Source organism: Rhododendron vialii, chromosome 4a (genome assembly GCF_030253575.1).
Source record: "Rhododendron vialii isolate Sample 1 chromosome 4a, ASM3025357v1".
In the NCBI taxonomy this organism is placed as follows: Eukaryota; Viridiplantae; Streptophyta; class Magnoliopsida; order Ericales; family Ericaceae; genus Rhododendron; species Rhododendron vialii.
The window spans coordinates 903,866-931,000 of NC_080560.1; the positions used below are offsets into that span (position 1 = coordinate 903,866).

General features: G+C 39.1%; 4 protein-coding genes across 8 annotated transcripts; all 4 read right to left on the reverse strand.

Moving 5' to 3' along the window:
- Nucleotides 1-11: 11 nt before the first annotated feature.
- Nucleotides 12-1,587, reverse strand: LOC131321893 (transcription factor MYB80). The gene is made up of 3 exons (XM_058352897.1): nucleotides 1,104-1,587; nucleotides 885-1,014; nucleotides 12-674 (listed from the first exon to the last, which is right to left on the reverse strand). Exons 1-3 carry the CDS (start codon nucleotides 1,234-1,236, stop codon nucleotides 14-16), a joined length of 924 nt encoding a protein of 307 aa, XP_058208880.1. The 5' UTR covers nucleotides 1,237-1,587; the 3' UTR covers nucleotides 12-13.
- A 936-nt stretch (nucleotides 1,588-2,523) lies between these two features.
- LOC131321886 (probable amino acid permease 7) lies at nucleotides 2,524-8,052 on the reverse strand. 3 transcript variants are annotated; one of them, XM_058352882.1, is made up of 7 exons: nucleotides 7,759-7,999; nucleotides 7,317-7,553; nucleotides 4,405-4,498; nucleotides 4,076-4,290; nucleotides 3,787-3,920; nucleotides 3,475-3,702; nucleotides 2,524-3,154 (listed from the first exon to the last, which is right to left on the reverse strand). In XM_058352882.1, exons 1-7 carry the CDS (start codon nucleotides 7,889-7,891, stop codon nucleotides 2,753-2,755), a joined length of 1,443 nt encoding a protein of 480 aa, XP_058208865.1. In that variant the 5' UTR covers nucleotides 7,892-7,999; the 3' UTR covers nucleotides 2,524-2,752. The 3 variants fall into 3 exon arrangements, with proteins under 3 accessions (XP_058208865.1, XP_058208867.1, XP_058208864.1); XM_058352884.1 differs by having other exon boundaries at nucleotides 2,524-3,146; nucleotides 3,475-3,920; nucleotides 7,759-8,052; XM_058352881.1 differs by having other exon boundaries at nucleotides 3,475-3,920; nucleotides 7,759-8,016.
- A 5,641-nt stretch (nucleotides 8,053-13,693) lies between these two features.
- On the reverse strand, nucleotides 13,694-17,095 carry LOC131321887 (probable amino acid permease 7). Of its 2 annotated transcripts, XM_058352886.1 has the most exons (8): nucleotides 16,813-16,928; nucleotides 16,497-16,613; nucleotides 15,997-16,233; nucleotides 15,446-15,539; nucleotides 15,117-15,331; nucleotides 14,813-14,946; nucleotides 14,501-14,728; nucleotides 13,694-14,242 (listed from the first exon to the last, which is right to left on the reverse strand). In XM_058352886.1, the coding sequence occupies exons 3-8, from the start codon at nucleotides 16,157-16,159 to the stop codon at nucleotides 13,841-13,843; spliced, it is 1,236 nt and encodes a 411-aa protein (XP_058208869.1). In that variant the 5' UTR covers nucleotides 16,160-16,233; nucleotides 16,497-16,613; nucleotides 16,813-16,928; the 3' UTR covers nucleotides 13,694-13,840. The 2 variants fall into 2 exon arrangements, with proteins under 2 accessions (XP_058208869.1, XP_058208868.1); XM_058352885.1 differs by lacking the exon at nucleotides 16,497-16,613 and having other exon boundaries at nucleotides 16,813-17,095.
- A 4,212-nt stretch (nucleotides 17,096-21,307) lies between these two features.
- LOC131321888 (probable amino acid permease 7) lies at nucleotides 21,308-25,685 on the reverse strand. Of its 2 annotated transcripts, none has more exons than XM_058352887.1 (7): nucleotides 25,396-25,685; nucleotides 24,463-24,699; nucleotides 23,964-24,057; nucleotides 23,638-23,852; nucleotides 23,127-23,260; nucleotides 22,621-22,848; nucleotides 21,308-21,798 (listed from the first exon to the last, which is right to left on the reverse strand). In XM_058352887.1, the coding sequence occupies exons 1-7, from the start codon at nucleotides 25,481-25,483 to the stop codon at nucleotides 21,397-21,399; spliced, it is 1,398 nt and encodes a 465-aa protein (XP_058208870.1). In that variant the 5' UTR covers nucleotides 25,484-25,685; the 3' UTR covers nucleotides 21,308-21,396. The 2 variants fall into 2 exon arrangements, with proteins under 2 accessions (XP_058208870.1, XP_058208871.1); XM_058352888.1 differs by lacking the exon at nucleotides 25,396-25,685 and adding an exon at nucleotides 24,908-25,351.
- Nucleotides 25,686-27,135: the final 1,450 nt, after the last annotated feature.

Genomic DNA, 27,135 nt, shown 5'->3' on the forward strand with positions numbered 1-27,135 from the left:
TCTTCTCTCTTTCCTATGAACTCCTGTAAACCATAGAATCCATCAGATTTTCAGACGGTATATCCCATAAGTCGCACTCTGAATTAAACATGCTGGACCCATTTCTAGTCTCTTTTCCACCCTCAGACTCGTCTCCATTTTCGTCGCCAAGTTTCTGGTTCCATGAAAGAGATCCATCCCCTTCATTGCCGAAACACGGTGGAGTATATTCAAATCCGGACACTGATGCCGGAAAAGCACTACAAACCCCAGAAAAATTTCCCGACGTTGCCCCTGCTGAATCCCAAGGTTTGTTTGATGGCATCATGTTATTAGGTTCTTGTATGGCCCTTGATAATCCAAGTTTGATCTTCTCGATAGTATTGTCCTTTACGTCTTGACTAATGGTTGTGTTGTAATTGGCTGCAGTGTTTTGTTGGAGCTGGAAATCGACGCGTTTCTTGGTTAGTAGGTGGAGCATTTCATCTTTGAAGCAGCCCAGGGCGGCTTCAGCCAGGTGAGCCACCTGAGGTGGTGCCAGGGTGGTGGCAATCTCCGCCATGAGGTGGGAGAAGGGCTTGTGGGTAACTGGATCAATGCCCATCCCCGAAAGCTTCTTTTTGAGCTTGGTGTTCCAGTGATTCTTCACATCGTTGTCGGTTCGCCCAGGCAGTTGAGCAGCGATTAACGACCACCTGTGACACCCCAATTCAGGCAAAATTACTACTCTATAGCAAACATGGGGAGAGAAATGAAGACAAAGTGCTGAGTTGTGAGCCCATTGCTGTCTCACGTGTATGACAATGAGGAAAATGCCATTGTTGCATCATCGCTATGCAAATTTCTTAGGTAGAGATATCCGGAAAACTAGAATAGGAGTACGAAATCTACAACTGGAGGATTACCGGTTGCCAACGACTGAATGAAGCATAATGATATTTTGCTCTTCTGCTTCGGAAAACTGCCCATGCTTCAGATCAGGGCGAAGGTAGTTAGTCCACCGCAGCCTACAGCTCTTCCCACATCGTTGGAGACCTGAAATCAATCCAATGAGAAGGATCGAGTCATTCTTAGAAACTTTTACTGCATTTTAATCATCAGTCCTACAAAGCGTAAACACAAACCGGCATTTTTAGGGATGAGGCGCCAGTTGCGGGTGCCATGCTGGGCAATGTAGGAAGAGAGCTTGTTGTCTTCTTCAGGGGTCCATTGCCCCCTCTTGACATTGTCTTTCTCACAACAGGGAATTCTGCCCATGTCTTCTTTTTGTGCTTGGTTTGTTTAACAGGTTAATCCAACCACCAGGGAGCAGAAATTAGATGATATTTAGGAATTAATTAGAAGCAATGACGATTTACTGAGTAAAATACGGTGAGGGGGAAATAACAGAAAAGAGAAATAAGTTGTGGTCTGAGTAGAAAATGCTGGGAAGAGGTAAATAAATAGGGGAATTTATGTTATGGGGGAATTACACGAGGGAGAGAGCTGACACCAAAGGTGCATGATTTGATTAAAGAATTCAACGCCCATTGAGCGTGTGAGAGATTAACTGGTAGCTCATCCATAAGACGCCCGGTCAACTCTCTCTCTCTCTCTCTCTCTCTCTCTCTCTCTCTCTCTCTCTCTCTCTCCTCCTCCTATGGTTTGTGCAAAGAGTTTTTTTATGCATGGTATCTCGTGTCAGTTTGTGCGCACGTTAGACTAATTCATATAGCATCTCCCATAGTTTTTTCATATGCTTACGCGTGAGGGTTAAATGATCCCAAGAGTTACTGACAAGAGGAGTTGAACCTGAAATATTAGGGGAGAACAAATTTGTAAGTTTCAGGCCGAAATCACGAGGCTAACCCTGCAAAGAGTTGGGTGGGTGGTTTTGTGAGTTGGTCACACAAACCCCCTCAGAGATTGAGAGGTGCTTTGGACTTGCGAAAGTTAAGGTTGTGTTGCACGTGAGGGCTGCACCTGCACGCGGTACTTCATTTTTGGCACAACCTGAAGGAGTGCATGTTTTTGGGTGGTTCTTGTCTGTGGGTATTAGTAAAATAGTATTTTGTATCACAAAGTTTTCCTGCAAAAGAGTGGTTGGTTGGTGGGTGTTTTAGTTTTATTGTTGGAGGGAAGATAGTTGGCTAAAAGTTGTAATACTCCAAGCCCCAATTGTTTGTTAATTTCTGGGAAATTGTTTCAAGGAAACCATAATCATTGCACTCGAAAAGTTTTAGGGAAAATGACGGCTAAGGACATGTTTTGATAATTAATATCCGTATTAACAAATGTTCTCAGCATGTCCTTGATGGGTATTAATTATCAAAACACGTCCTGAGCCATCATTTTTCCCAAGTTTTAAGCTTTCAACTGCGTGATAAAATTCAATTTCCAAACAGGGAGACGGTAGAGATGAAGTTTACAAATTTTCGCACACTGACTCGATCAAATTGACAAATACTTTACGACATTCAACAAAGAAAAGTGGACAGATAATGTAGAATTGAAGGAACAAATATCACAGGGAAACCGGAAAAGTGTGATCCGGTGAAGAAGTTATGAGCATCAATAAAAAGTTTCCCTTTCACTAATTCAGAACAATACAGTATATTACAATGTCATTAACCACTAATTCAGAAAAATACAGTACATTACAATGTCATTAACCACTACAGTAATTCAGAAAAATACAGTACATTACAATGTCATTAACTTGTTATGTTCCTTGTGATCCCCACTATTAAGAATCATAGCCTTTGAACTATCTTGTGTTCCGGGACAAGTAATCTTAGCTCAATTTAGCTGTAATGAGTCCCTCAATTGACCCAACCAAGGCAAACATAGTCACAAGCAAACAAAAGACACTAAAAATGCGAAGAACCACCCATTTTGTCGTCCAAGCTCCAATTTTCCTCTGCACGAAGTACATTTCGACTGGAAAATAAATGGACAATGGCCAAAAGTTTAGGGCTCCTATGACTCCCAAAACTTCGTTGAAGTATGGAAAGATCATCGCGATTACAATCGTCGATACAACGTAAGTTGTTCTGAAACACAGCCTGAGGAGATTTAGTCTAAAAGTCGGCAACAAGGGGAGTTTCAAAGTGTACTCATTGTTCACGAATCCACTGTTTGGGTACTTCCAGGCTAACCATTTTTCGACAACTGCAAAAACTGGCTGACTGTATACCTGTCAACATACTCATCCAAAGGAAGAAGGTTCTTTAGTTGCATTCTGGAAAAGAATGAAAGGTCTTAAAATGCAGATAAATGTATGTTTGAGAACAAGGCGAGCAGTGAGTTTTTCAAGCTTGGCTTTGAAAACAATATTTTGCAATCTAAAACAATTTTTTTGCAATCTGTTCATGAGCTGAACTTAAATAGATGAGTCTATGCTACCGTTTCAAACCATGTAAGTTCGATCAAGCTCAGCAAATTTGATTAGTTTCAATATCGTAGGACATATTTCCTGAACGAGAAGATTTAAGTGATACAGCTGAACTGTGGTACCTGATAACCTCCCACTAAATGAAGAACAATGCAAGCATTAGCAAAGTCAATAAGCCAATATGGCTCATAGAATCCGAAGCCGGTCAAGAGGTTCCCCGGAGTAGAATCCCCAAAGGCTGCATATCCGAAGCCTCCACAGCAGAGGTAGAAAAAGGTTGTGATGCATATTGCTATGGTTGAGGCCTTGTTCATCGTCTCATTTTCTGGTGGGGGCGACGTCAAAGTATCCTTCATATTGTTATAAGATCGGTTCTTAACATCGAATTTTCTTTGAGTATGTTTAAGTGAAGCTTGAAAATTAAAGCACCTTACCTGTATCTCAATGAGAATAATAGAATATGGATAGGCAAAGGCGATGTCCCCAAGTGCTTGAGAAACTAACCACATTTTCTGAGCTGCAGTAGAAGTCGCGATTCCGGCAATGCTACCCTTGACTACTCCATCTCCTGCAAAATTACAGTTGCGTGAAGCCAATGGTAATACTTCTTGAATAATTGTTGCCAAATCTACTCGTTTCCAAGTCCTTCAATCCAAAAGCAACCTAATACGAGCATGCAGTTTCTTATTTCTAAGTTCATCAGAGGAAATTGTGCAACCATACCTACAACTTTTGCAAAGCCAAGTCCCAGTCCTATGAAAGAATAGGTAAAGGACATGATTGCAGCAACGACAGAAAGCCATTCCATGTTATGGAAATCGGGTATCTGAGACATTACGATCTGCACTGCACCGAATATTAGCATATAATAAGTCTCTCCAAAGTCACATGTTGCCTCATGCCCATATTCATGGTAACAGTTTGATTTCTGTATTGCTCTGCATCAATTTTGAAGAACCAAACATCACCACAAGTGAATACGTTTGTCGTTCACAATTTCATATCAAAACAAAAGCTCCAGATTACTGTTGCTGCAGTATCAGATTAGGTACCTCATGCTGATAGCTGAAGTAATGGTGTAGGCAATGCCGATCCCGTACAAGCTTATTTGTGCAACAAGTCCACATAGCCATGCACTTCTTTCTCCTGAAAACGCCATGTTGGTGGCAAAACTTGAGGTTTTGTTGGAATTGAACACTTATTTTATGACACAAACAATTCAAACTTCCAACAACCAGGTATTTGAATGTTGCATTCATATTTCATCGAACTAACTTCGTAAAAGAACTACTAAAAAAGTCAATGAAATTGTTGAATTCACAATTGCCAACTTCGAAAAGCATAAACCAAGAAAATCAAATATTTTGGCAGAGCAAAATGATTAGGAAGGGGTGACCAGCTTAGTGACCCCGTTTGGCGTGACCATTACAACCTGTTTGTTTGAAGGATAAGAGAGGGGATTCCGGCTTGGACTTATCCAGTGTTTGTTTGTTTTTTTGCAACCCGGATATAATTTGGCTGGGATATACATTATCCCTCTGCAGTGGGATTACTTTTGGACACACCAAAATAACCCTCCCACGTTGTCTCTCTCCCCTCACAACACTGGCGACTCCCCTTCCCACTCCAGCGAACCCCATCTTCTCTCTCTCTCTCTCTCTCTCAAACACCTCCTCGGCTCCCTCGCACTATGTTTTCAAAGAAACGAATCAAGAAAACATTGAAAATTGCATTTCCGGCGACCCCATTATGGACAGCTTCAGAGACAAACCCATCAATAGGAGTAACCAAATCTTACTCGTATTTCCCCCAATCAACTGTAACATGAACCAAAAAAACCCCTAAATTAGAATCAACAAGAGTAACCCTTTCAATTTCCAAACTCCAAACCCCAAACATGGGTAACTATCAGAGATTAGCATCCAATTTGAATAATCCACAACTCCATTACAATTTAACAGAAATAACATCCAAAAAATTCAAGTTAGTAGTAGAAATAACATTAAAATTAGGAGAGATTAGCATCCCCGTCTCTGATTTTCAGTGACCTGTTCTGATTTTGATCGACTGGTAAGATTATTTCGAGAGAGGGGTGAGCGAGAGAGAGATACATAACCGCGAGGGAGGGCAGGGTAAAGAGGGAGGGAGGGAGGGACTCCGGAGGGGTTATCAGTGTGTGTCTGTCAGTCATTGAGTACAACATTCTCAAAAGAGCCGGTTCCAAAAACACAAGAAGAACTTATTTTTTTGTGTAATAAGAAGACTTGTTCCAAAAAATAAGAAGGCTCGCACTTATTTTGGAAGAATTTATATTGGTACCGATTGGTCGGGGAGGGGAGGGAAATCGTACCGGCGGCTGCGCAAGACCGTCTTCGGCCACCGGACGGCCGATCCGAGCCGTCCAAAAATCCTAAAAAAAAAACCCGAGGGGGTTTATCGTGAAAATCAACGGCATCCGAGGTATGTAGGGTGCTTGATCCGAGCACTCCTTTTCCGTGAAGGGTGCTTGATCATATATACACGGAAAAGGGGTGCTCGGATCAAGCACCCTACACACCTCAGATGCCGTTGATTCCAGCAACGGCCCCCTCGGTTTTTTTTTATAGAATTTTTGGACGGCTCGGATCGGCCATCCGGTGGCCAGAGACAGCCCGGCGCGGCCGCCGGTACGATTTCCCTCCGTCGGCGCCCATTATCATAGCAACAGTCTTATTTTTTGTATAAGGCAACTTCAAACTCAAAAATCATGTGTTTACGTTAATAATTTTTCTACCACTATGGATCTTATTTAATAGATCTCATTGAGATCTTTAATACGGTGCAAAAAAATTGAATTTTTTTTTCATTTACATTATTTTTGAGTTTGAAAATGTGAAAGGAACTTTTTATTTGAATTTTGTGGAATGACCCTTCTTATTTTTGAATGAGAAGTGGCAAAATAAATACTTATTTTTTAAGAAGGTTTCCGGAATGAAGCCTAAGTTTGAATGGCTGAGATAGAGTGACAAAATTAGTCTTAAAATGGGTGTTAATTGGGTTTGGGGCAAAATAGAAAGTGTACATAATTGTCTTGTATTCACCCCCTTATTTCAATTACAAAACAAATCAAGTAACTTTTAGGGAAATGATATTGGCACTTTAAAAATTGATGTAGGCACTCCAAAATCAGTGTAACTCTAAAGCAACTTTCCTTTGTTTTTTGGAGTGTGCATCAATTTTTGGAGTGCCAATATCATTTCCAACTTTTAATCTCTCTTCCTAAAATAATCGAGGACGATGCGAAGCACACGGTGTTCATCTCAGCTCGGATGACTCAGATTGAATTTGAGCACATATAGATTTGAACCATTCATTGCTCGGTCAAAATTCAAGTTGTCGATTCTCGAGATGAACGGCCAGATCAGCCACTCGGTCACATCCCACTCTCTATCCCTTCTTATAATATGCCCTTCTCCCTCCAAAGTTTTAACATCTACCAAACAAGCCGCTAGGATTCTTAAACGCTCTAGAATTTTTGACTGAGAGGATAGTCTGTCACCAACACTGCCAAGACACAAGAGGTTCAACTCGCTTTATACAATCTCATAGTGAGTGTTGCCTTGGTAAATACTACATAAATCATGTTTTTGTGGTAAGTAATATTGTGTGTTTTTGGCAGAAAAATATTAAAATCATCTCATTTTTTGTAAAACCACCTTACTTTTAGGTGAGTGATTTTGATCTAACGACCGTGATTTACATATTTTTCAATCTGAGAGTCTATATTCAATTTTATGGGAGCATGCATCATACTCCCATGCATGCCACTTTGGAGTATCACATAACATTTCCAAACTTAGCAGATAGTTGAAGTGTAATTCCTATGTGTTTGTGGTGTGTGTGAGTGTTTGTGTGTCTAATTAAAACCAAATATATATATATATATATATATATGTGTGGCCATTCAGGTGTTGTTAGTTATTACCCAAATTGACGTGAACAGCTTCCAAGTAAGAGCGGTTTCTTTTGGGGCCGTATTCTGGATCAGGAGATCTGTAGCAGGTGGAGAGTAGAAATGTGGAGAGAAGGGTGATGAACGCGAAGAACAGCATTGTCAATGGACCTGCGATCCAACCAAGCTCACCCACACACCATGCCAGCGACAGCACACCTGACCCTATCACTCCTGTTATTATATGAGCCACCGCCGTCCATACATTCCCTGCACCGCCAATTAATATATTCCAATTCCAATCATGATTTCGATCGAAAATCACTTCATCCTTAAGTTATACTACTACTAGTATATATCTATCTGTCTTTTGTTTGAACCAAATTTTATAGTAATAAGTTTGTAACACTTGTTCAGTGGCTACAAGTGAGTGAGCAAGCAAGCAAGCAAGGTGCATGTGAGTTAGCCAAATTACCAGTTCTCTTCTTGTGGGGAGGATCAGGTGGAAGTGGTTCATCAGACGACGACGCAACTGTTGATTGAAGCAATGGAGTAATATTCTGATTATCATCATCTCCTCCTCCTCCTCCTCTTCCTTCTCCCGTCATGGCCTTCTTCTGATTGATGAATATCCTAACGGATTTCTTTCCAAAGGTCAACTCTCCTCACAAGTCAGAAGTACTGTGATTTATTTAGACTTTATAGAGCAGCAGCGGACAATTCGATCGAATCTTCACATTAGTTTTTGATTTCTTTTAGAATCTTGACTAGTAGGTGTACTATATATACATTACATGTTCCCTGGTTCGATGTCGTGCAGGCCTAATTTGGACAGTGTTGTACATGGTGCAGTATACATATTCCCCGGTTCGATGAATTTGGACAGTGTTGTACATGCCATGGTAAGGACAGGTATACAGAGAAGAGAAGAGGGTAGGCATTTCCAAGTCACAAATTTCAATCCTAACATTAAAATATGAACACCTTGATCATGATTCTCGTCCCTTCGTTCTTGGGAGGCTATTTAAAAACGAGCTCACAATAACAAACTCTCTCATGACCTCTACATCTTGTTGTTCATGCACCCAGAAAAGGAAAAAGAAGAAAACAAGACTCGGATAATTTTCAAAGAAGGCTAGCTGTGATCGATATTGACCACTCTTTTCGACTAATAATAAAGCAGATTTACATGCAAATCGGAGTGAGTGAACCCCATGCTTCATCGATCTTATCATTTGCGAGAGCTTTGTACTACACCATAATTGTTCATCTCAACTTTGCACGAACAAGTCCTTGAAGTACTGAACCAAGTAAGGCCATTCCAATAACTTTTGCGAAGCCAAGTCCCAATCCAACCAAAGAGTAGGAGGAGGACATGAATGCAGCAAATATAATGAGCCATGCCATGTTCTGGGAATCTGGTATTTGAGAAACTATAATCTGGACACCCCCAAATAGCAGCATATAAATACTATCCCCATAACTTCATGCACCCTCCTGGCCCTTCTTTGTGGTAACAATTTGATTTCTTAATTGCTATGCATCTATCATTAACATAAAAAAAGAAAAAGAAAAAAGAAGTGATGATGGGGAGAGAGATGATATCCAGCATACTGCATACCTCATACTGGCAGCGGATGTTATGACATATGCAACTGCACAGCCATACACGCACTCATTCACAAAACGCTCCGCACACTCGTTTGTGCTTCTCTCCTGAAAATGAACGATTATTGTTACAGCATTACGGTCAACCAAGCCACTTGAGTTAAACTTGTCAGCGGTTTATGAAAGATGCTTTCAAGATCAATTTGTTATGTGAACAGGCCAAATTTTTGAAAGCATCTTTTGAAGGCCGATAAATATATAAATCGACCTGCAGTTAGTTTGATTGAATCGCGTTTAAGATCAGTTAGGAAAATAAACCGACTGTCTTTCTATTTTGGTCTTGTTCTGTGAAAATCTTATGAAAATAGGTATCCAACAACTTGTTATTCTTTCTGATGGATGATTAATTGATTTTGAAGTGAATTGAAAATATTAGCTGACTTAATTTCGCGCTCCGGTCAATACTCATTAACCCTAAGTTGATGATCGATGGTGCTTTTCGGCCTAATTCCTTCGTATAGGCCTTCAATTGCGTTATTTTGCCGTTTTAGGAAAGATTTGTTTCATTAATAACTCTTAGACCGTATTTCCTTTTAAGTTGATTCTTTTTGGGAAAGTCTTGTTTTTCTTTCCCGTTTTCAGTTTTAGGAAAAGCCCCAAATTATGGCACTTTTTATTTTCCAAGTTTATTTTTAGGGTTTCTAGGGTTTCAGCCTATTTAAGGGTTTGTAACCTAGAGTTTATGTAGCTTTTTGATTAATAATATTGCAGAGATTAGTTAATTGGGGCTGTTTTGTCCCAAGAGAAGAGACCAGTGGCTTTCTTTAGTGAAAAGCTAAGTGAAGCTAGACAAAAGTGGAGCACTTATGATCAGGAGTTCTATTCTGTGATTCGCGCTCTCAAACATTGGGAGCATTATTTGATTCAGAGGGAGTTCGTGTTGTACACTGATTATCAAGCGCTGAAGTTCATCAATAGCCAGAAGAAGTTGGACAGTATGCATGTGCGCTGGGCTACGTTCTTGCAGAAATTTCCGTTCACTATTCGGCACAAGTCTGGGGTGTCAAATAGGGTGGCTGATGCATTGAGTCGTCGGGCTGATTTGTTGGTGACTTTGGCCCATGAAGTTGTAGGCTTTGAGTTCTTAAAGGAGCTGTATCCAGAGGATGAAGACTTCAAAGAAATTTGGGCAGTATGCGTTCAGAACCGGCCTATTAGTGACTTTCATGTTACTGATGGGTACTTGTTTCGTGGCAATCGTTTTTGTATTCCTCAATCTTCTTTAAGGGAAGGCTTAATCCGAGACCTTCATGGTGGAGGGTTAAGTGGACACTTAGGGAGGGATAAGACTATTGCGAGTTTGGAGGAGCGCTATTTCTGGCCACAACTAAAGAAGGATGCTGGAAATTTTGTGCGGAGGTGCTATACTTGTCAGGTATCTAAGGGTCAGTCTCAAAATACTGGTCTTTATACTCCTTTGCCTGTGCCTAATAATATTTGGGAGGATCTGTCTATGGATTTTGTGTTGGGACTACCTCGTACCCAACGAGGTGTAGATTCTGTATTTGTGGTAGTTGACAGGTTTTCTAAAATGGTGCACTTTATTGCTTGTCGAAAGACATCGGATGCCTCACATGTGGCTCGATTGTTCTTTCGAGAGGTAGTTCGATTGCATGGGGTGCCACAGTCTATTACCTCTGATCGGGATGTCAAGTGGTAGGACAAAAATGGAGAGTTTTTGTATTTTATTTTCTTTGTTTGAGAATAAGATTTTGGTTAGGAATATTTCCGTTTAGGTTAGAATTATTAACTTTCCGTATTCGGTTTAATTTTGATTTTTGCCTTTATTAGAATTCTTGGTCTACAAGAATTAAGATTTTATTTTAATTAATTAGGAAATATGTTTTATTTAATGCCGCTTGTTTTGGCATGATTTATTATTTTTACAGTAGGATTTATAGGGTTAGTGTCTTATAAAAAGGGCTGTAACCTATTCAATTATTAAACTTTTATAACTTTTATCAATAATATTCAGAGATTTTCTCTTTAATTCTTGCGCACAAAAAAGAAAGAGAAAATGATGTAGGACAAAAATGGAGAGTTTTTGTATTTTATTTTCTTTGTTTGAGAATAAGATTTTGGTTAGGAATATTTCCGTTTAGGTTAGAATTATTAACTTTCCGTATTCGGTTTAATTTTGATTTTTGCCTTTATTAGAATTCTTGGTCTACAAGAATTAAGATTTTATTTTAATTAATTAGGAAATATGTTTTATTTAATGCCGCTTGTTTTGGCATGATTTATTATTTTTACAGTAGGATTTATAGGGTTAGTGTCTTATAAAAAGGGCTGTAACCTATTCAATTATTAAACTTTTATAACTTTTATCAATAATATTCAGAGATTTTCTCTTTCTTTCTTGTGCGCAAGAATTGCTCGTTGCGACGAGTTGTTTATCTCGTTTGGACTAGTACGCTAACTAGTCTCTCGTGAATTCCGCCGCGTCAAGTGGTATCAGAGCAAGGCTTTACCTGGTTCGATGGCACCAAACAAAGTTGAAGACACACCCATTGACGTTCGTCGTGGTGAAGTATTTAACAAGACTCGCACCAAGGGATTTGCCCATGGTCAATCTGTTAAACGCAAAGTTGATAGGAACCGCGTTGAGGGATTTGCCCGCAACCAACCTATTAATCAAAACGTCTCCAGAAGATATTCTTATTATCAACTTGATAGTGAGGATGAATCTGAAGACGAGTTATTTGAGGATTATTATGAATATCAGTCGAATAAGCGACACTCAAGGTTTGAAGGATTTTATCACATAGATGACGACTTTTCGACTTTTCAGGTACAACCAATAATTCCTAGTTTTAATGGGTATTGCCATCCTGAGAATTTAATTTATTGGTTTCGTAAAGTTGATAAGTTTCTTGAGTATATGGAAATTCCGGAAGAAAAGGAAGTTAGATACGTGACTTGTAAATTACAAGGCTATGCTTCTAGATGGTGGAAGCAATTGCAATATAATCGGGAGCGCCAGTATAAACAACCAATCAAGACATGGCTCAGGATGAGACGATTGATGAGTGATAGATTTCTTCAATCGCATCATGGTCAGATGTTATATGAAGAGTATCGAAGAAATCTTGAGTCCAAGCGATTGTCCCGAGATAATCTTGAGTTGTCTTATTCTTTTTCAAATAATAAAAATTATACCGTTGCGGCTACTGAAAACTTGAGGGACACATCACTGAGACTGTTGGGTTCGGGTCACTCAAAGTGTCAACAAACCGATAAAAATCTTTCAATCTCAGATTCCTCGCGTTCCAGCTATTATGATGGATATGAAATCGCAGAAGAGGAAGGAGATCGAGTTGAACTAGAGGAGGTGATATTTGTTGAGCCCAACATCGAAGAAATAGTGGAGGTCGATGTTGAATGCAATCATTATGGGTACAATAAAACTGATGATAAAGAGAAAGTTGACCTTTATATTAGCAAAAAAGAGGAATGCAAGATTGAAGTTCATGATCAAGATGAAATTGGCATCAATACTTGTGTGCAAGAGAATATTGAAATTATTTCAGATGAGGCTGCGGAGGACCAAAATAATATTACATTGGAGGCTTGTGCGTTTGGGCTTGATGAATCACCCGCAATAGAGTTGACTACAACACTACAAGAAAATATGGCTGTTGCTGAAATCCGATTTTCTAACAAAGGAGTGCCAACCAATTCTATAATAAATCAAAGTCTAGAGAATCAGCAACTTCAGCATAAGGTTCTAGTTGATTTTCTTGGAGTGCAGCAATTTGATTGGGTTCTCAACATTCATCTAGTGAATTTTGTCAACAAGTTAAAGCATGGTGAGAAACAATCTTTGCAAATACACTTTTTCTTGAAGTTTTATTTCAAGTTAAGGAAGGAGTTGAAGTATTCTAAGTATCTGTTTCTTTGGCATGGAAGATGGCAGATTCCTAACGAGAACTCGAGGTCGAGTTCTTTTGAAGAAAAGGAGACTGATGTAGGACAAAAATGGAGAGTTTTTGTATTTTATTTTCTTTGTTTGAGAATAAGATTTTGGTTAGGAATATTTCCGTTTAGGTTAGAATTATTAACTTTCCGTATTCGGTTTAATTTTGATTTTTGCCTTTATTAGAATTCTTGGTCTACAAGAATTAAGATTTTATTTTAATTAATTAGGAAATATGTTTTATTTAATGCCGCTTGTTTTGGCATGATTTATTATTTTTACAGTAGGATTTATAGGGTTAGTGTCTTATAAAAAGGGCTGTAACCTATTCAATTATTAAACTTTTATAACTTTTATCAATAATATTCAGAGATTTTCTCTTTCTTTCTTGTGCGCAAGAATTGCTCGTTGCGACGAGTTATTTATCTCGTTTGGACTAGTACGCTAACTAGTCTCTCGTGAATTCCGCCGCGTCATTAGCACTGACCCAAACATAACAAACTATCAGCATCCATTAAGACACAATGTTTTTATTGTTGGAGGGAGGGAAGATAGTTGTGTAAGTTGTAATACTCCTCCAGCCCCAATGGTTTGTTAATTTCTGGGAAATTGTTTTAATTTAAGGAAACCATAATCGTTGTACTCGAAAAGTTTCAAGTTTTCAACAGTCTTAATGAAATGCATGATAAAATTCAGAAATGAAGTTTACAAATTTTTGCTCACTGACTCGATAAAATTGACAAATACTTTACGACATTCAACGAAGAAAAGTGGATAGATAATGTAGGATTGAAGGAACAAACGAGAAGATCCGGTGAAGAGGTTATGAGCATCGCTAAAAAATTTCCCTTTTACTACTTGAGAAAAATACAGTACATTACAATGTCATTAACTTGTTATGTTCCTTGTGATCCCCACTATTAAGAATCATAGCCTTTGAACTATCATGTGTTCTGCGATGAGTAAATAAATCTTAGCTCAATTTAGCTGTAATGAGTCCCTCAATTGACCCAACCAAGGCAAACATAGTCACAAGCAAACAAAAGACACTAAAAATGCGAAGAACCACCCATTTTGTCGTCCAAGCTCCAATTTTCCTCTGCACGAAGTACATTTCCACTGGAAAATAAATGGACAATGGCCAAAAGTTCATGGCTCCTATGACTCCCAAAACTTGGTTGAAGTATGGAAAGATCATCGCGATTACAGTCGTCGATACAACGTAAGTTGTTCGGAAGCACAGCCGGAGGAGACTTAGTCTAAAAGTCGGCAACAAGGGGAGTTTCAAAGTGTACTCATCGTTCACGAATCCACTGTTTGGGTACTTCCAGGTGAACCATTTTTCGACAACTGCAAATACTGGCTGACTGTATACCTGTCAACATACTCATGCAAAGGAAGAAGGTTCTTTAGCTGCATTCCGAAAAAGAATGAAAGATCTTAAAATGCGGATAAATGTATGTTTGAGAACAAGGAGAGTAGTGAGTTTTTCAAGCTTGGCTTTGAAAACAATTTTTCGCAATCTGTTTCAAACCATGTTCAATCAAGCTCAGACAGCAAATTTGACTGGTTTCAATTGTCGGACGTATTTCATGAACGAGAAGATTTAAGTGATACTGCTAAACTGTGGTACCTGATAACCTCCCACTAAATGAAGAACAATGCAAGCATTAGCAAAGTCAATAAGCCAATATGGCTCATAGAATCCGAAGCCGGTCAAGAGGTTCCCCGGAGTAGAATCCCCAAAGGCTGCATATCCAAAGCCTCCACAGCAGAGGTAGAAAAAGGTTGTGATGCATATTGCTACTGTTGAGGCCTTCTTCATCGTCTCATTTTCTGGTGGGGGTGACGTCAAAGTATCCTTCATATTGTTATAAGATCGGTTCTTAACTTTGAATTTTCTTTGAGTATGTTTAAGCGAAGCTTGAGTCTCAAAGCACCTTACCTGTATCTCAATGAGAATAATAGAATATGGATAGGCAAAGGCGATGTCCCCAAGTGCTTGAGAAACTAACCACATTTTCTGAGCTGCAGTAGAAGTTGCGATTCCGGCAATGCTACCCTTGACTACTCCATCTCCTGCAAAATTACAGTTTCGTGAAACCAATGATAATACTTCTTATTCAAGAAATTCTTGAATAATTGTTGCCAAATCTAATCATTTCCAAGTCCTTCAATCCAAACGCAACCTAATACGAGCATGCAGTTTCTTATTTCTAAGTTCAGCAGAGGGAATTGGGCAACCATACCTACAACTTTTGCAAAGCCAAGTCCAAATCCTATGAAAGAATAGGTAAAGGACATGATTGCAGCAACGACAGAAAGCCATTCCATGTTATGGAAATCGGGTATCTGAGACATTATGATCTGCACTGCACCGAATATTAGCATATAATAAGTATCTCCAAAGTCACATGCCGCCTCATGCCCATATTCATGGTAACAGTTTGATTTCTGTATTGCTCTGCATCAATTTTGAAGAACCAAACATCACCACAAGCGAGTACGTTTGTCGTTCACAATTTCATATCAAAACAAAAGCTCCGGATTACTGTTGTTGCCGTATCAGATTAGGTACCTCATGCTGATAGCGGAAGTAATGGTGTAGGCAATGGCGATCCCGTACAAGCTTATTTGTACAACAAGTCCACATATCCATGCACTTCTTTCTCCTGAAAACGCCATGTTGGTGGCAAAACTTGAAGTTTTGTTGGAATTGAACACTTATTTTACGACACTAACAATTCAAACTTCCAACAACCAGGTATTTGAATGTTGCATTCATATTTCATGGACCTAACTTTGTAAAAGAACTGCTAAAAAAGTCAAATAAAATTGTTGAATTCACAATCGCCAACTTTGAAAAGTATAAACCAAGAAAATACTAAATATTTTGGCTGAGCAAACGATTAGGAAGGGGCGACCAGCTTAGTGACCCAGTTTGGCGTGACCATTAGAGTTCTTAACCGCTGTAGAATTTTTGACTGGGAGGATAGCCAAGGCACAAGAGGTTCAACTCGCTTTATACAATCTCAAAATTAGCGGATACTTCTCATAGTTGAAGTGTAATTCCTCTCTGTTTGTGGTGTGTGTCTAAAACCAAATATGCCCATTCAGCTGTTACCTTACCCAAATTCACCTGAACAGCTTCCAAGTATGAGCGGTTTCTGGCAGGGCCGTATTCTGGATCAGGATATCTGTAGCAGTTGGAGAGTAGAAATGTGGAGAGAAGGGTGATAAACGCGAAGAACAGCATTGCCAATGGACCTGCGATCCAACCAAGCTGAGCCATACACCAGGCCAGCGACAGCACACCTGACCCTATCACTCCAGTTATTATATGAGCCACCGCCGTCCATACATTCCCTGCGCCAAAATTCCAATTCCAATGATGATTTCAAAAATCACTACATCCTTAAGTTTTACGTATTTTTTATTTTTTGGTAAAGAGAGATTTTATTACCAAACTTACATCCTTAAGTTCTATGTATATATCTATCTTCTGTATGAACCAAATTATAGAAACATTACAAGTTTACAACACTTCTTCAGTGGCTAGAAGTTATGAAAATTGAAAAGCAGAGACACAACTACGAAAATGGAAAAATTGCCCAATGACACCAAATCACCTTTCCTGAAACCTCCTCCTTCCCTTGTCTAAGCCCTATCTAGCGGCAGGTTGTGCCAAAAGGCCCAAAATAACAGTTTTCGGATGGAAAATTGTCACGCTGGAGACGGGTTGGGATCTAAGTCACATAATGCGTGTACGTGAGTGAGTGAAAGCAGAAGCAACATGACTCTGAAAATTCGTGAGAATGACGATTGTGAGCAGGATGCCAGGAACGTAAAGAAACATTCCTGAAGTACACACCCTATTTCCACATAGCTTTCCCAAACCTGTAGCTTTCTCAAACAAGTGAGCAAGGTGCGAGTCAGCCAAATTACCAGTTCTCTTCTTGAGGGGAGGATCAGGTGGACGTGGTTCATCGGACGACGATGCCGCAACTGTTGATTGAATCAATGGAGTAGTAGCCTGATCATCATCATCTCCTCCTCTTCCTTCTCCCGTCATGGCCTTCTGATTGATCCCAGAATCACAACTCGCCATATTTAATTATAGGAAACACAACATATATATATATATATATATATATATAGAGAGAGAGAGAGAGAGAGAGAGAGAGAGAGAGAGAGTCCAATGTGTTTGCTGTTCAGGAGAAGTTTGTTAATAACAACTACTTCCGTGTCCTGGCGTCTCAAGACTTTATTAGATCAATGCTCTGTCTGGACTCATAAATGGATACAAATATATTCAAGTCGTCCTCCGATGCGTGTGGACCCCGTTATCCATGAATACTAGATGGCCCAAATATATCTGTATCCAGACATTTACGTCTTTATAGTTATCTCAATCTTTAGAGCTCCTTTGAATTGTGAGAAATGTGAAGAAAAGAAAAGGGATAAGCTTTCTCACCAAATCTTGCCACTATTAACAAGAAACGGTGACAAACAAATTGGATCCTTTTCTCATCATTTCCCCCACGGCCCCACCCAAAGGGGAGAATAGAAATGAGATTCCTCGTCAATCCCCAAGGACTCCACCCTATATTTTGATTATCTTTTTGAGGATTATTTCGATGATGAAATCATATTTAATTTTTAGAATTCATGGAGAACAAAATTAAATCAACATTACAATTAATTTAAATTCCTCTCATCGAGTTGAACGATACGACACAAAAACTACACTCCAATCAAGTAAGAAGTAGTAAAGAGAAAACAAAATAAACCGAAGACCCTAAATTGAAGTGTGATTGGACTTCAGAGCAGGGGACAATTCGACCACGTTAGTTGTTTGGCAATAATTCTCGTCCTGAAATGACAAGAACGCCATTTAATAATGGTCAGGTGGCACGGTAAGATTTCCCAAAAGGAAGGGTAAGAAAGTCCAGAGGGCTGGCTGGATAGTAGGACTTTGACTAGTAGGTATACGGGGTCCAGGTGCCTTACCTGAAAAAGAAGACAGATCGAGATGGTTAGGTTAGGCCCCAGCTGGTTTTCAAGCAAATAGTAGTAGTATTTTGTCTCACTTTTTTACTCTTCGGTTTTGACTGCTACTACTCAGCCTTGGGGCTAATATAACAAAGTTGAAACAAAAATTCTTCCCCGCCACGGCAAGATTTAGAAGATAATGATTCTCGTGCCAAGTACCCCCGCTTGATAGGATCTCCGGATTCAAAAAACACATGGTAAGAACAGGTATGCAGAGAAGAGGGTGATGCAAGCAAGATTCTGAAACACGGAGGAGTATATGATTTGCGTCCTCATTCTTATGGTAAAATATCACTACATGTAAGGATGTTCCATGTATGTAAATTCAAGAGCTTAGATTCATAAGACTTGAAGAGCCCAAAATGGATGGAGTGAGGTAAAACTACCAAATCTCACCATTGTTGTCATTTGTAATAAATGTGTCGTCTAAAATCACCGTTTCAATCTTGTGCGGACATGGGGACCCTGCAGTGCATGGGTGTAGTGCGTGAAATGACATCGTAAGGACACGGGAACCCTGTAGTTCAGGCAACCTTGCAATGCCTGCACTAAAGGGGTGTAGTGCGCGATTCGAGTCATTCATCTCTACAATCGATGATTCATACAGGTAAGATAAGTAGGGATACTTTTAGCAGATCAGAACTATTAAAAAATATTTTTTGAATGGATCGGATTGTGCACTACGTGTTCCCCGGTTCGATGTTGTGCGCCTAATTTGGACAGTGTTGTACATGGTAAGGACCAGTGGCGGACTTACTAAGGGGCACCGGGGGTGCGAAGTATGGTTCGCACAATTAGTTCATTGCACGTTGTGATGAAGATTGCAGACGTGGAAGCCTTCTTCATTGTCTTGTTTTCCGGCGGAGGCGACTCCAAATCACAATCACTTCTTCACATTCGTGGCGCAAGAGTGCCCTCAAACGGTTTATTTTATTGAGTCATTGAAGAATTGAGCCAACCAAAGGCGATGTCCCCAGGTGCTTGAGAAACGAACCCCATTTTCTGAGCTGCAGCAGAAGTGCAATGCTACCCTTGATTACTCACTCCATCATGCATGATCACCGAAGTACATCGTTGATGGGGAATGTTGATCATGTTCTCCCTCCCCAATACTACCCATGATCTTCCATCTCCTTAGTGGCTAATGGCTTAATCAGGATTAATTTTTATCTTATCGTGGGATGGTAAAACCGCATAGCCTTTCTACCTCGATCTTAACCCCTACAAATATGACCCAAATTTTTTTATTATTGATTCAACGCATACTTGGACAATAACGCTATTTCGGAGAATTTATTATTTCAACTCATTTTTAATTAACTAACTGATGACTATGACGCAAATTGGTCCAAGATATATAATTCTAGCTTAAGAGTATTAAGTGAATCTCCTAATAATACGCTGAATCTAATTGAGAGGTGAAGAAAACTTTTTAAAATGTGAATTAAAGAGAGCCTGAATGACTTCTTCTCAATTATTGGTGAAATTGAATAATCAGAAATCATTGGGCTATCTCGAAAATTATTATTAATGCTACTATTTCAAAGTTTCAGTTATAACTAATCTTCTCCCTTTAAAAAAACGGCAGCAGTGCTATTAGAGGTGGTTCCGTTTTACTAATTAAGAAGCTTAAAATACTAGTAGTAATTAAGTTGCAACTCTATCCCGCAAAATAGACAATGGTGGGTGGCTGGAGGGGGCACAGGCGCACGGGAGCCACAACAACCCCAACAAGATGAGTCATTTAATTTTCTCCTTGTTATTAACGGTAATTTTTAGTGTTTTGGCTCCTTCAAAATCTTACCAATAATTTTAGTTTAGCCCCTTCAAAATTGTTTTTTTTTTTTTTTTGACAACTCAGCAGATGCAGTTATAATGATATAAAAATAAATAAAAAAACAGATGAAACATTTGGCCCTTTCATTATCAAATTCCTATGTTGGCATGCCAATGAGAATAGGGAAGGAAATGACTATTTTCTTCCGAGTTTAATTATGTCTTACAACATACACAGAAATCAAGTACTCAAAACGAATTCAAGAAATGCACATCAGTTGAATGAAAAAAGACAGATCACAAATTTGATGCCTAAAGCCCAATAAAAAGCCAAGCAGTCATACTTGATGTAAATTATGATAATATCTAAGACAGAGAGTTTAAGGTTCTTAAGTTCGTTTCTATTACTAACTGATAACCAGTTGACTACAGAAAAATCTGAAATGATTATCGATATAGATTGCATTCAAAACCATGCATGTATCCCTTCCATCTCCATATATAAATTGTGAAATTACTCAGCCAGGTCAGCAATTGCCTAGGTAAGTTGGTGTGTGGAATTACTCTTCTACCCTTCCTAAAAAAAAAATATCGTGAGATCTAATGAAGATTTCATTTCATTAGAGAAACTAGAATGTTACAAAGGAACTAGATATGGATTTCAAATTCGTAAAGTTGTGGGTTTCAAAAACTTGTCTTCGCTACTCAACCAGGGGCTGTAAAATAAACCCAACAAGATTGGAAAACCCCTGAGCAAGATTTAGGAGAGATTGTTTCGTCGTAATTCAAATCCTTGCTCTAGTACAATACTCAAATAACACTTGCCATGGCACTAGGTCGTGAAATCTTACCATGTGTAACATGTGGCGAGAAAGATCCTTAAACAATTGATACGTATGACTTGCGCATGTAATTTGCGCTATGCTTAACTTGCGCGCAGTATCAGGTTATTGTTTTTCTTTAAGAAAATAAAGTTTCCCCATCAAATATCGTAGCAGCAACATTCATTCAAATCCAAAACAACCATAACGAGCTCAATGGCACGCCCTGGACCAGCAGCTAAATGCCTTTAAAAGAGAGCTAAGGTAGCCGACTTCTACCCAACCGCTAGGTATTTTGATGGCGCGCCTTCCGCTTGGATCAAGCTGGACATATAATTGAACAGGTTTAGCTTCTCAACTTCCTTGAGTACAATAAGCAGGTTTTAATATCAGAGTGAGAGAGCTTAGCCTATCTTATTACTTTGACAAAGGAAGCCGTTGATTGATGCTGCGTATTGAAAGTCAACATAAGTTCAAAATCAACCTAAACCGAACTGATTACCGTTAAGGGCCGGGACAAATAAGTGAATAAAGAAACCTCATTTCAAGAGAACAAATAATCAATCGTTATTTCTTTAGAGGATTGACCGCTCACCTCCCCTTTGGAAGTGTACAAGAGTGGCCAACTGGACTTTCTCTGATCGGTCAAAGAACACAATCTTAATTTCCATTCAATAGGTAAAATTTACATTTGGAAGATTAAATATAAATATATATATATATATATATATATATATATATATATATATGTATATATATTCGAAGATCAGAACAAAAATCCCATACACATCCAGCTATATATAATGTCATTGATATTTTTTCAGGGAAAAAAACCCCACAGGACTTCCATTCCCATTTGTGAGACTTCGTACTGTACTTTTTAGCCCCATTTAGCACTAATAAGTCCTTCAACCGAACCAATTAAGGCCAATATTGACACAATCAAGCAAACAATGCTGAAAGTTTGAAGAACAACCCATTTAGTTGTCCAAGCTCCAATCTTCTTCTGCACAAAGTACATTTTCACTGGGAAATATATTGCCAGTGGCCAAAAGTTGAGTGCCCCCAACACCCCCAAAACTTGGTTGAAGTAAGGAAAGATCATTGCAATTACAGTGGTTGATATAACATAGGTAGTCCTAAAACATAGCCTGAGAGGGTTCAACTGGAATGCTGGAATCAATGGGAGTTTAAAGGAGTAGAAATTGTTCACAAATCCACTGTTTGGGAACTTCCAACTGAACCATCCTTCCACTAATGCAAAAACTGGCTGGCTGAAAACCTGAAAAAACAAATGCTAATGCCCTCAGATTCTTTCATATCCCTATGTGAATCCATTTTTCAGTTCACTCAAAATTTCCTTCCCAAGCTGCATGAACCAGATTTCCGGAAATATCCACAGGAAAATTATTGCTAATTGTCCGAAAAAATCATTGTGTCTTCCTCTGATTTCTTATAAAAGATATTTAGTCCATCAGAACAGAAGTGATAGTATTCGGGATACATACATTGAAAGCAAAACCATATAGGCAAGTTTTCGGGTATCAGTCCATCTCTTGAAAATGAACGTTACTCAATCATGTGTGGGCTCACCGTGCACAACAGTGTTGTGCAATAGCCACAGTGTCCACCCCCAAATCTTATTCTAAGCAATTTTTGGTAAAAGTTTTTTGGCATAATGTTAGTGACCGAATTTGGTACTGATAAAATGCATGTCCCTAAAAAAAAGTAGCTAGAAATGCTATCAAAAGTTTTAGATTCAAAACATCAAACACTTGGACAAAATTTATTCTGTGTGATCCACAACGCACAAAAATTTAGATCTACAACATAAATTTGTTTTCGAGATAGATATATATATATATATATATATATATATTTTATTTTTATTTTTTTTTTGGGGGGGGGGGGGGGGGGGGGGTGTGTGGTGCTACTAACATTCTGTTTGGGGCCCATCTCATCATGTGGCACAAAGCACAGGGGATTGATGTCGAAATGCTGCCGCCCCAAGGTTGATAGATTTTTTTGCATCTTAAGCATTGTGCACTCAAATTGATATGTTCTCAAGCATTATGCAAACAAATAGATATGTAATATTGATTACCTGATATCCTCCGACCAGGTGTAGAACAATGCAAGCATTGGCAAAATCAACGAGCCAGTAAGGCTCATAGAACCCGAATCCTGTCAAGAGATTCCCTGGCGTGTCATTCCCGAAGGCTGCATACCCAAAGCATCCGCAGCAGAGGTAGAAGAAGGTGGTAATGAATATTGCAGACGTGGAGGCCTTCTTCATTGTCTCTCTTTCCGGCGGAGGTGACTTCAGTGTATCCTAATAAACACATCGCACAAAAATCAGATTACTCTTGGAATAATTCAAGTAATACGCTTTTATGTCTTCATACAAACTCATTTTTCTCCAATGCCTAGTTGAGAATTGGTGTTGCTCAAAACATAGATTATTTGCACCAGCTCACGCGCTCTCAACATTGGCAAACACGAATACCGATAAGCAGGGTCCAAGGTCAAATTTAATTTGTTAAGTTGGGAAGGGCCAAATACTAATATTGTACCGAAAGTGCTTCAAACACGAAAGACATAACCACATACCTGAATTTCTAGAAGAATGACTGTATATGGGTAGGCAAAAGCAATATCCCCGACTGCCTGAAGGACCAACCATACTTTGTCAGCTATACTGTCAGCTGTGACTCCTACAATGCTCCCCTTGATCTCCCTATTTTCTGCAATTGCAAAAGCAAGAAAATTGAACACCAAAAAAGCGAGAAACTTACGCGACGTGTGAGTCTTGAATTTCTCCTAGGGAAAAAAAAATGGGGCAAAAGCAAAAATACTTTTACATTATGGCTAACACAGAAAATATTGTCTTTCAGAAGATACTACCTTCTTCATTCTACCCATTTCCTAACCAATCCAAAAGTAGAAAGAAAATTCGATAGACCTTGTTTTCAAATCTTTCCCGTTACAAAGTCTAGGAACACGTCTTTAAAACACAACTTCGGGCACAACTGTTTCTTGGCATATGTTGATGTTAGTCTAATTGACCAAAAAGGGAACACTCAAAAGCAAATGGGGAAAAGAAACTCAAAGCCATACGTACCAATTACTTTTGCAAAGCCTAATCCCAGTCCTATGGAAGAGTAAGAGAAGGACATGATTGCTGCAACAACTGAGAGCCATGCCATGTTATGAAAATCTGGTATCTGAGATACTATAATTTGAACACCCCCAAATAGCAGCATGAAAATAGTATCCCCATAGCTGCATGATGCCTCGTGCCCTTCTTTGTGGTAACAATTTGATTTCTCAATTGCTCTGCGTCAATAACAGAAAAGAATCATCTATCTGAAGTCAAACTGAAAAATGATGAGAGAGAGAGAGAGAGAGAGAGAGAGAGAGAGAGAGAGAGAGAGAGAGAGAGCATACTTCACACTTGCAGCGGCTGTTATGACATATGCAACTGCACACCCATACAAGCTCTCATACAAAAACACTGCGCATATTTTTTTGTGTTTCTCTCCTGAAATATTAAAGAAAAAACCATCTCTGTAACACGAACTAAATTATTAAAGCTCAACTCGTGCTTGATTTATTAATGATTCAAGATGAATTTGTTATGGAACAGACCACGTTTGAACTCATTTTGGAGTCCGCTAAATGTATGAGCTCGACTTGAAAAGTCAGTTTGATTGAATCTTGTTTGAGATCGGTTCAAAAACAAACTAACTTAAACTTACGAATCTTGTTATTCAATCAATCCACACAATTCAGCTCGATTACAAACCTACATAATGCAAGTTTAGTTTGTAACAACTGTCTTGCAATTTGGGTCTTGTTCTTGTAAAATTCATCTACAAACTTGAATCTTTAAGACCAATGTATTGATGATTATTTCTAAAGGCAATTAAACGAAATTAGTACGGACCCAAATACAACTGAACAGCATCCACGTAGGACCGGTTCCTGGTGGGCCCACATTCAGGATCAGGAGATCTGTAGCAGTCACATAGAAGGTTTGCAGAAACAATGGTGATGGCTGCAAAGACCACCATCATCAGTGGTCCGGCGACCCACCCGAGCTGAGCCGTGCTCCATGCTAGGGACAGCACTCCTGCCCCTATTACTCCAGTTATTATGTGCGCCATTGCAGTCCATATTGTCCCTACAATTACATCAACACTTCAGCCCCAAAAGACCAAAAAGCTAATAGAAATAAGAAAAAAGGGAAAAGAAATGAAGAAGGAATCAAAGACAAACTTAGGATCTTCAATTTCTGAAAGCATTTGCGGAGGGAAAAGAAAACGTTAAGAGTCTAAAGCAATACAAAGAAACCATGAATACATACGTTGGGTATTCTGAAGAGAGATTACCAGTTCTTTTGAAATTCTGCTCAGGATCAATATCTCTGAAGTTTGTCATTAATGGGAGGGTGTTGATCTTCTTCTCCCTCACCAATACTACCAATGATTTTTCTCTCTCCCTAGTGGCCTATAAAAGCTTGATGAGAATTTGGATTCCTCTGGTCCACCAGCCCTTTGGATTGTGAGAAAGGATGGCAAAAGAAAGGGGAGGCCTTTCTCATCAAAACTCATCATTTTTGGTGAGATTTGGTGAGAAATGAGAAGAGCCACTCAAAAAGAGAAGTTTTTTTTTTGTACTTCTCCCTTCATTTTCTCGCCAAAATGCACAATCCAAATGAACTATTTGGAAGATAGTCTTTGGATCTTAGTTGTTATACCTTTATACCTTTTTCTCACTCCAAAAATTCCAAGAGTCTAAAGCAATACATAGAAAGTACTATGACTACCGAAAGTTGGGTGTTTTGAGAGAGAGAGAGAGAGAGAGAGAGAGAGATTACCAGTTCTTTTGAAGGGCTGCTCCGCTTCAGTATCACTGAAGTTTGTCAACAGTGGCGAATGTTGATCTTCTTCTCCCTCACTACCCATTACAGCTGTCTCTCTCTTTGTGGCCTATAAAAACTTGATGGGAATTTGGATTCCTCTCTAAAAACAACTCATCTCCTTCCTCTCTGGTCCACCACCACCAGGTTGCCAAATGGTCACTCTCATTTGGGCAAGAGTAGCCATCAAGTCTACAATTTGGACTGGAGAGAAAAATATGCCCGCCCCTCTTTCATTACAAGTATCCAAAACGTACAAATTTGTCTTCGGCTTTACTTAACAGTCCACTCACGTATGCACACTGGATCATTATAGTGGGGTCCACTGCAGTTTTTTTTTTTTTTTGGGGGGGGGGTCATGGTCGTCCATTGCACGGGATCAATTATTGGGTATTCCCGGACTACCACTTGGCATTGTTACGAAGTATTTTCCGTAAATAAAATATCGTTACCACACAATGAGGGTTCCTCTGTCTTCCAAACACCCAAAAAAAAGTGAATAATAATGTTATTACCGCATGATTTGTCAATGCGTAAGTAGTTAAGAGTATCACAAAGTCTGACAGTGTGAGTTTGTTCCTTGTGGTAATTTGCTGGAGTACTTTTTTGGGTACAAATACAAATATATGTTGTGTTGGTTCGTAAGAAAAGTTTGTCACATTTTTAGTTTTGGCCCGTAGTTTTCATGTTTCCAAATTACACATCAAAAATGGGATTTTGGTTCACTGGGGTTTCCAGAACCACACCGCCTCTATCTCAATACCATTTTCGATAAATTATCTCTGCATTTATTACTCCTGGGTTTGTTTTCCCTACACGGAGTATCTCTGTTTTTCTTCGGTCATGTACTGAAGCTTGATTGATATAGACTTGATCACTAAAAAATGGAAATAACATGGTATATAGTATCAGTTTAATCAATTGAACCGGCGGTGTGTAAAGTCTTCTTCTTATGATGATTAAGTTAGTTGGCAAATTACAGTAGAATATATATTCCACCGAAAAAATTAGATCTAACTACTTTTTTAGGCTACCAGTTTCTCATTTGTTCGGAAATACTCCGTATAAAAACAAAATGACAAAATATATAGAATGAGGAACGTACTTCTCCAAGGGAATGAAAGTAAGAAATGGATCTGAGAATTAGGTGAAGAATAAGAAAATGAGCTTGCTAATACTCTAATATTAATTAATATTTCTCCAAGGGAATGAAAAGTAAGAAATGGATCTGAGAATTAGGTGAAGAATAAGAAAATGAGCTTGCTAATACTCTAATATTAATTAATATTGGAATTACTTTTGATGGGGTATGTTGCTGCAAATCATAGTACTATATACTACTGTACTACAGTACATTTCTTTGCTTATACCGTACATCATGTAATAATTTATTCGGCTCCTTCCCCGAGAGGAGAAATACTAACTACTCTAGCTTCTAGTCAAACAAAGGACCAATCACAAAGGAATCACAAAGTCGAACAAGATTATGTCAGTCACGCTGCAAGGCTTTGGATGACAATAATCAGAAAGTCTAAGGATCCCGACGGGGGATCCCGACCGAATTCCCGACCGCCCGCACTGGCCCACTCCGGCCATCGGACGGCTGATCCGAGCCGTCTAAAAATTCTAAAAAAAAACCGAGTGGGCTTACACGGGAATTAACGACATCCGATGTGTATAGGTGGACGATCCATCCAA

What these genes read in the sequence shown, in the direction of transcription:
- LOC131321893 (XM_058352897.1), bottom strand. Translation starts at nt 1,236, where the DNA reads ATGGGCAGAATTCCCTGTTGTGAGAAAGACAATGTCAAGAGGGGGCAA. An exon ending in CCTCATCCCTAAAAATGCCG is followed by an intron (nt 1,015 to 1,103) that starts GTTTGTGTTTAC and finishes GATTGATTTCAG; the next exon opens with GTCTCCAACGATGTGGGAAG. An exon ending in CATTCAGTCGTTGGCAACCG is followed by an intron (nt 675 to 884) that starts GTAATCCTCCAG and finishes GGGGTGTCACAG; the next exon opens with GTGGTCGTTAATCGCTGCTC.
- LOC131321886 (XM_058352881.1), bottom strand. Translation starts at nt 7,891, where the DNA reads ATGACGGGAGAAGGAAGAGGAGGAGGAGGAGGAGATGATGATAATCAG. An exon ending in TCCCCACAAGAAGAGAACTG is followed by an intron (nt 7,554 to 7,758) that starts GTAATTTGGCTA and finishes TTGGCGGTGCAG; the next exon opens with GGAATGTATGGACGGCGGTG. An exon ending in ATTTAGTGGGAGGTTATCAG is followed by an intron (nt 3,155 to 3,474) that starts GTACCACAGTTC and finishes GTATGTTGACAG; the next exon opens with GTATACAGTCAGCCAGTTTT.
- LOC131321887 (XM_058352885.1), bottom strand. Translation starts at nt 16,975, where the DNA reads ATGGCGAGTTGTGATTCTGGGATCAATCAGAAGGCCATGACGGGAGAA. An exon ending in TCCCCTCAAGAAGAGAACTG is followed by an intron (nt 16,234 to 16,812) that starts GTAATTTGGCTG and finishes ATTTTGGCGCAG; the next exon opens with GGAATGTATGGACGGCGGTG. An exon ending in AGCTGTTCAGGTGAATTTGG is followed by an intron (nt 15,540 to 15,996) that starts GTAAGGTAACAG and finishes TGGCGTTTTCAG; the next exon opens with GAGAAAGAAGTGCATGGATA.
- LOC131321888 (XM_058352887.1), bottom strand. Translation starts at nt 25,483, where the DNA reads ATGGGTAGTGAGGGAGAAGAAGATCAACATTCGCCACTGTTGACAAAC. An exon ending in TGCTGTTCAGTTGTATTTGG is followed by an intron (nt 24,058 to 24,462) that starts GTCCGTACTAAT and finishes TTAATATTTCAG; the next exon opens with GAGAGAAACACAAAAAAATA. An exon ending in ACCTGGTCGGAGGATATCAG is followed by an intron (nt 21,799 to 22,620) that starts GTAATCAATATT and finishes TTGTTTTTTCAG; the next exon opens with GTTTTCAGCCAGCCAGTTTT.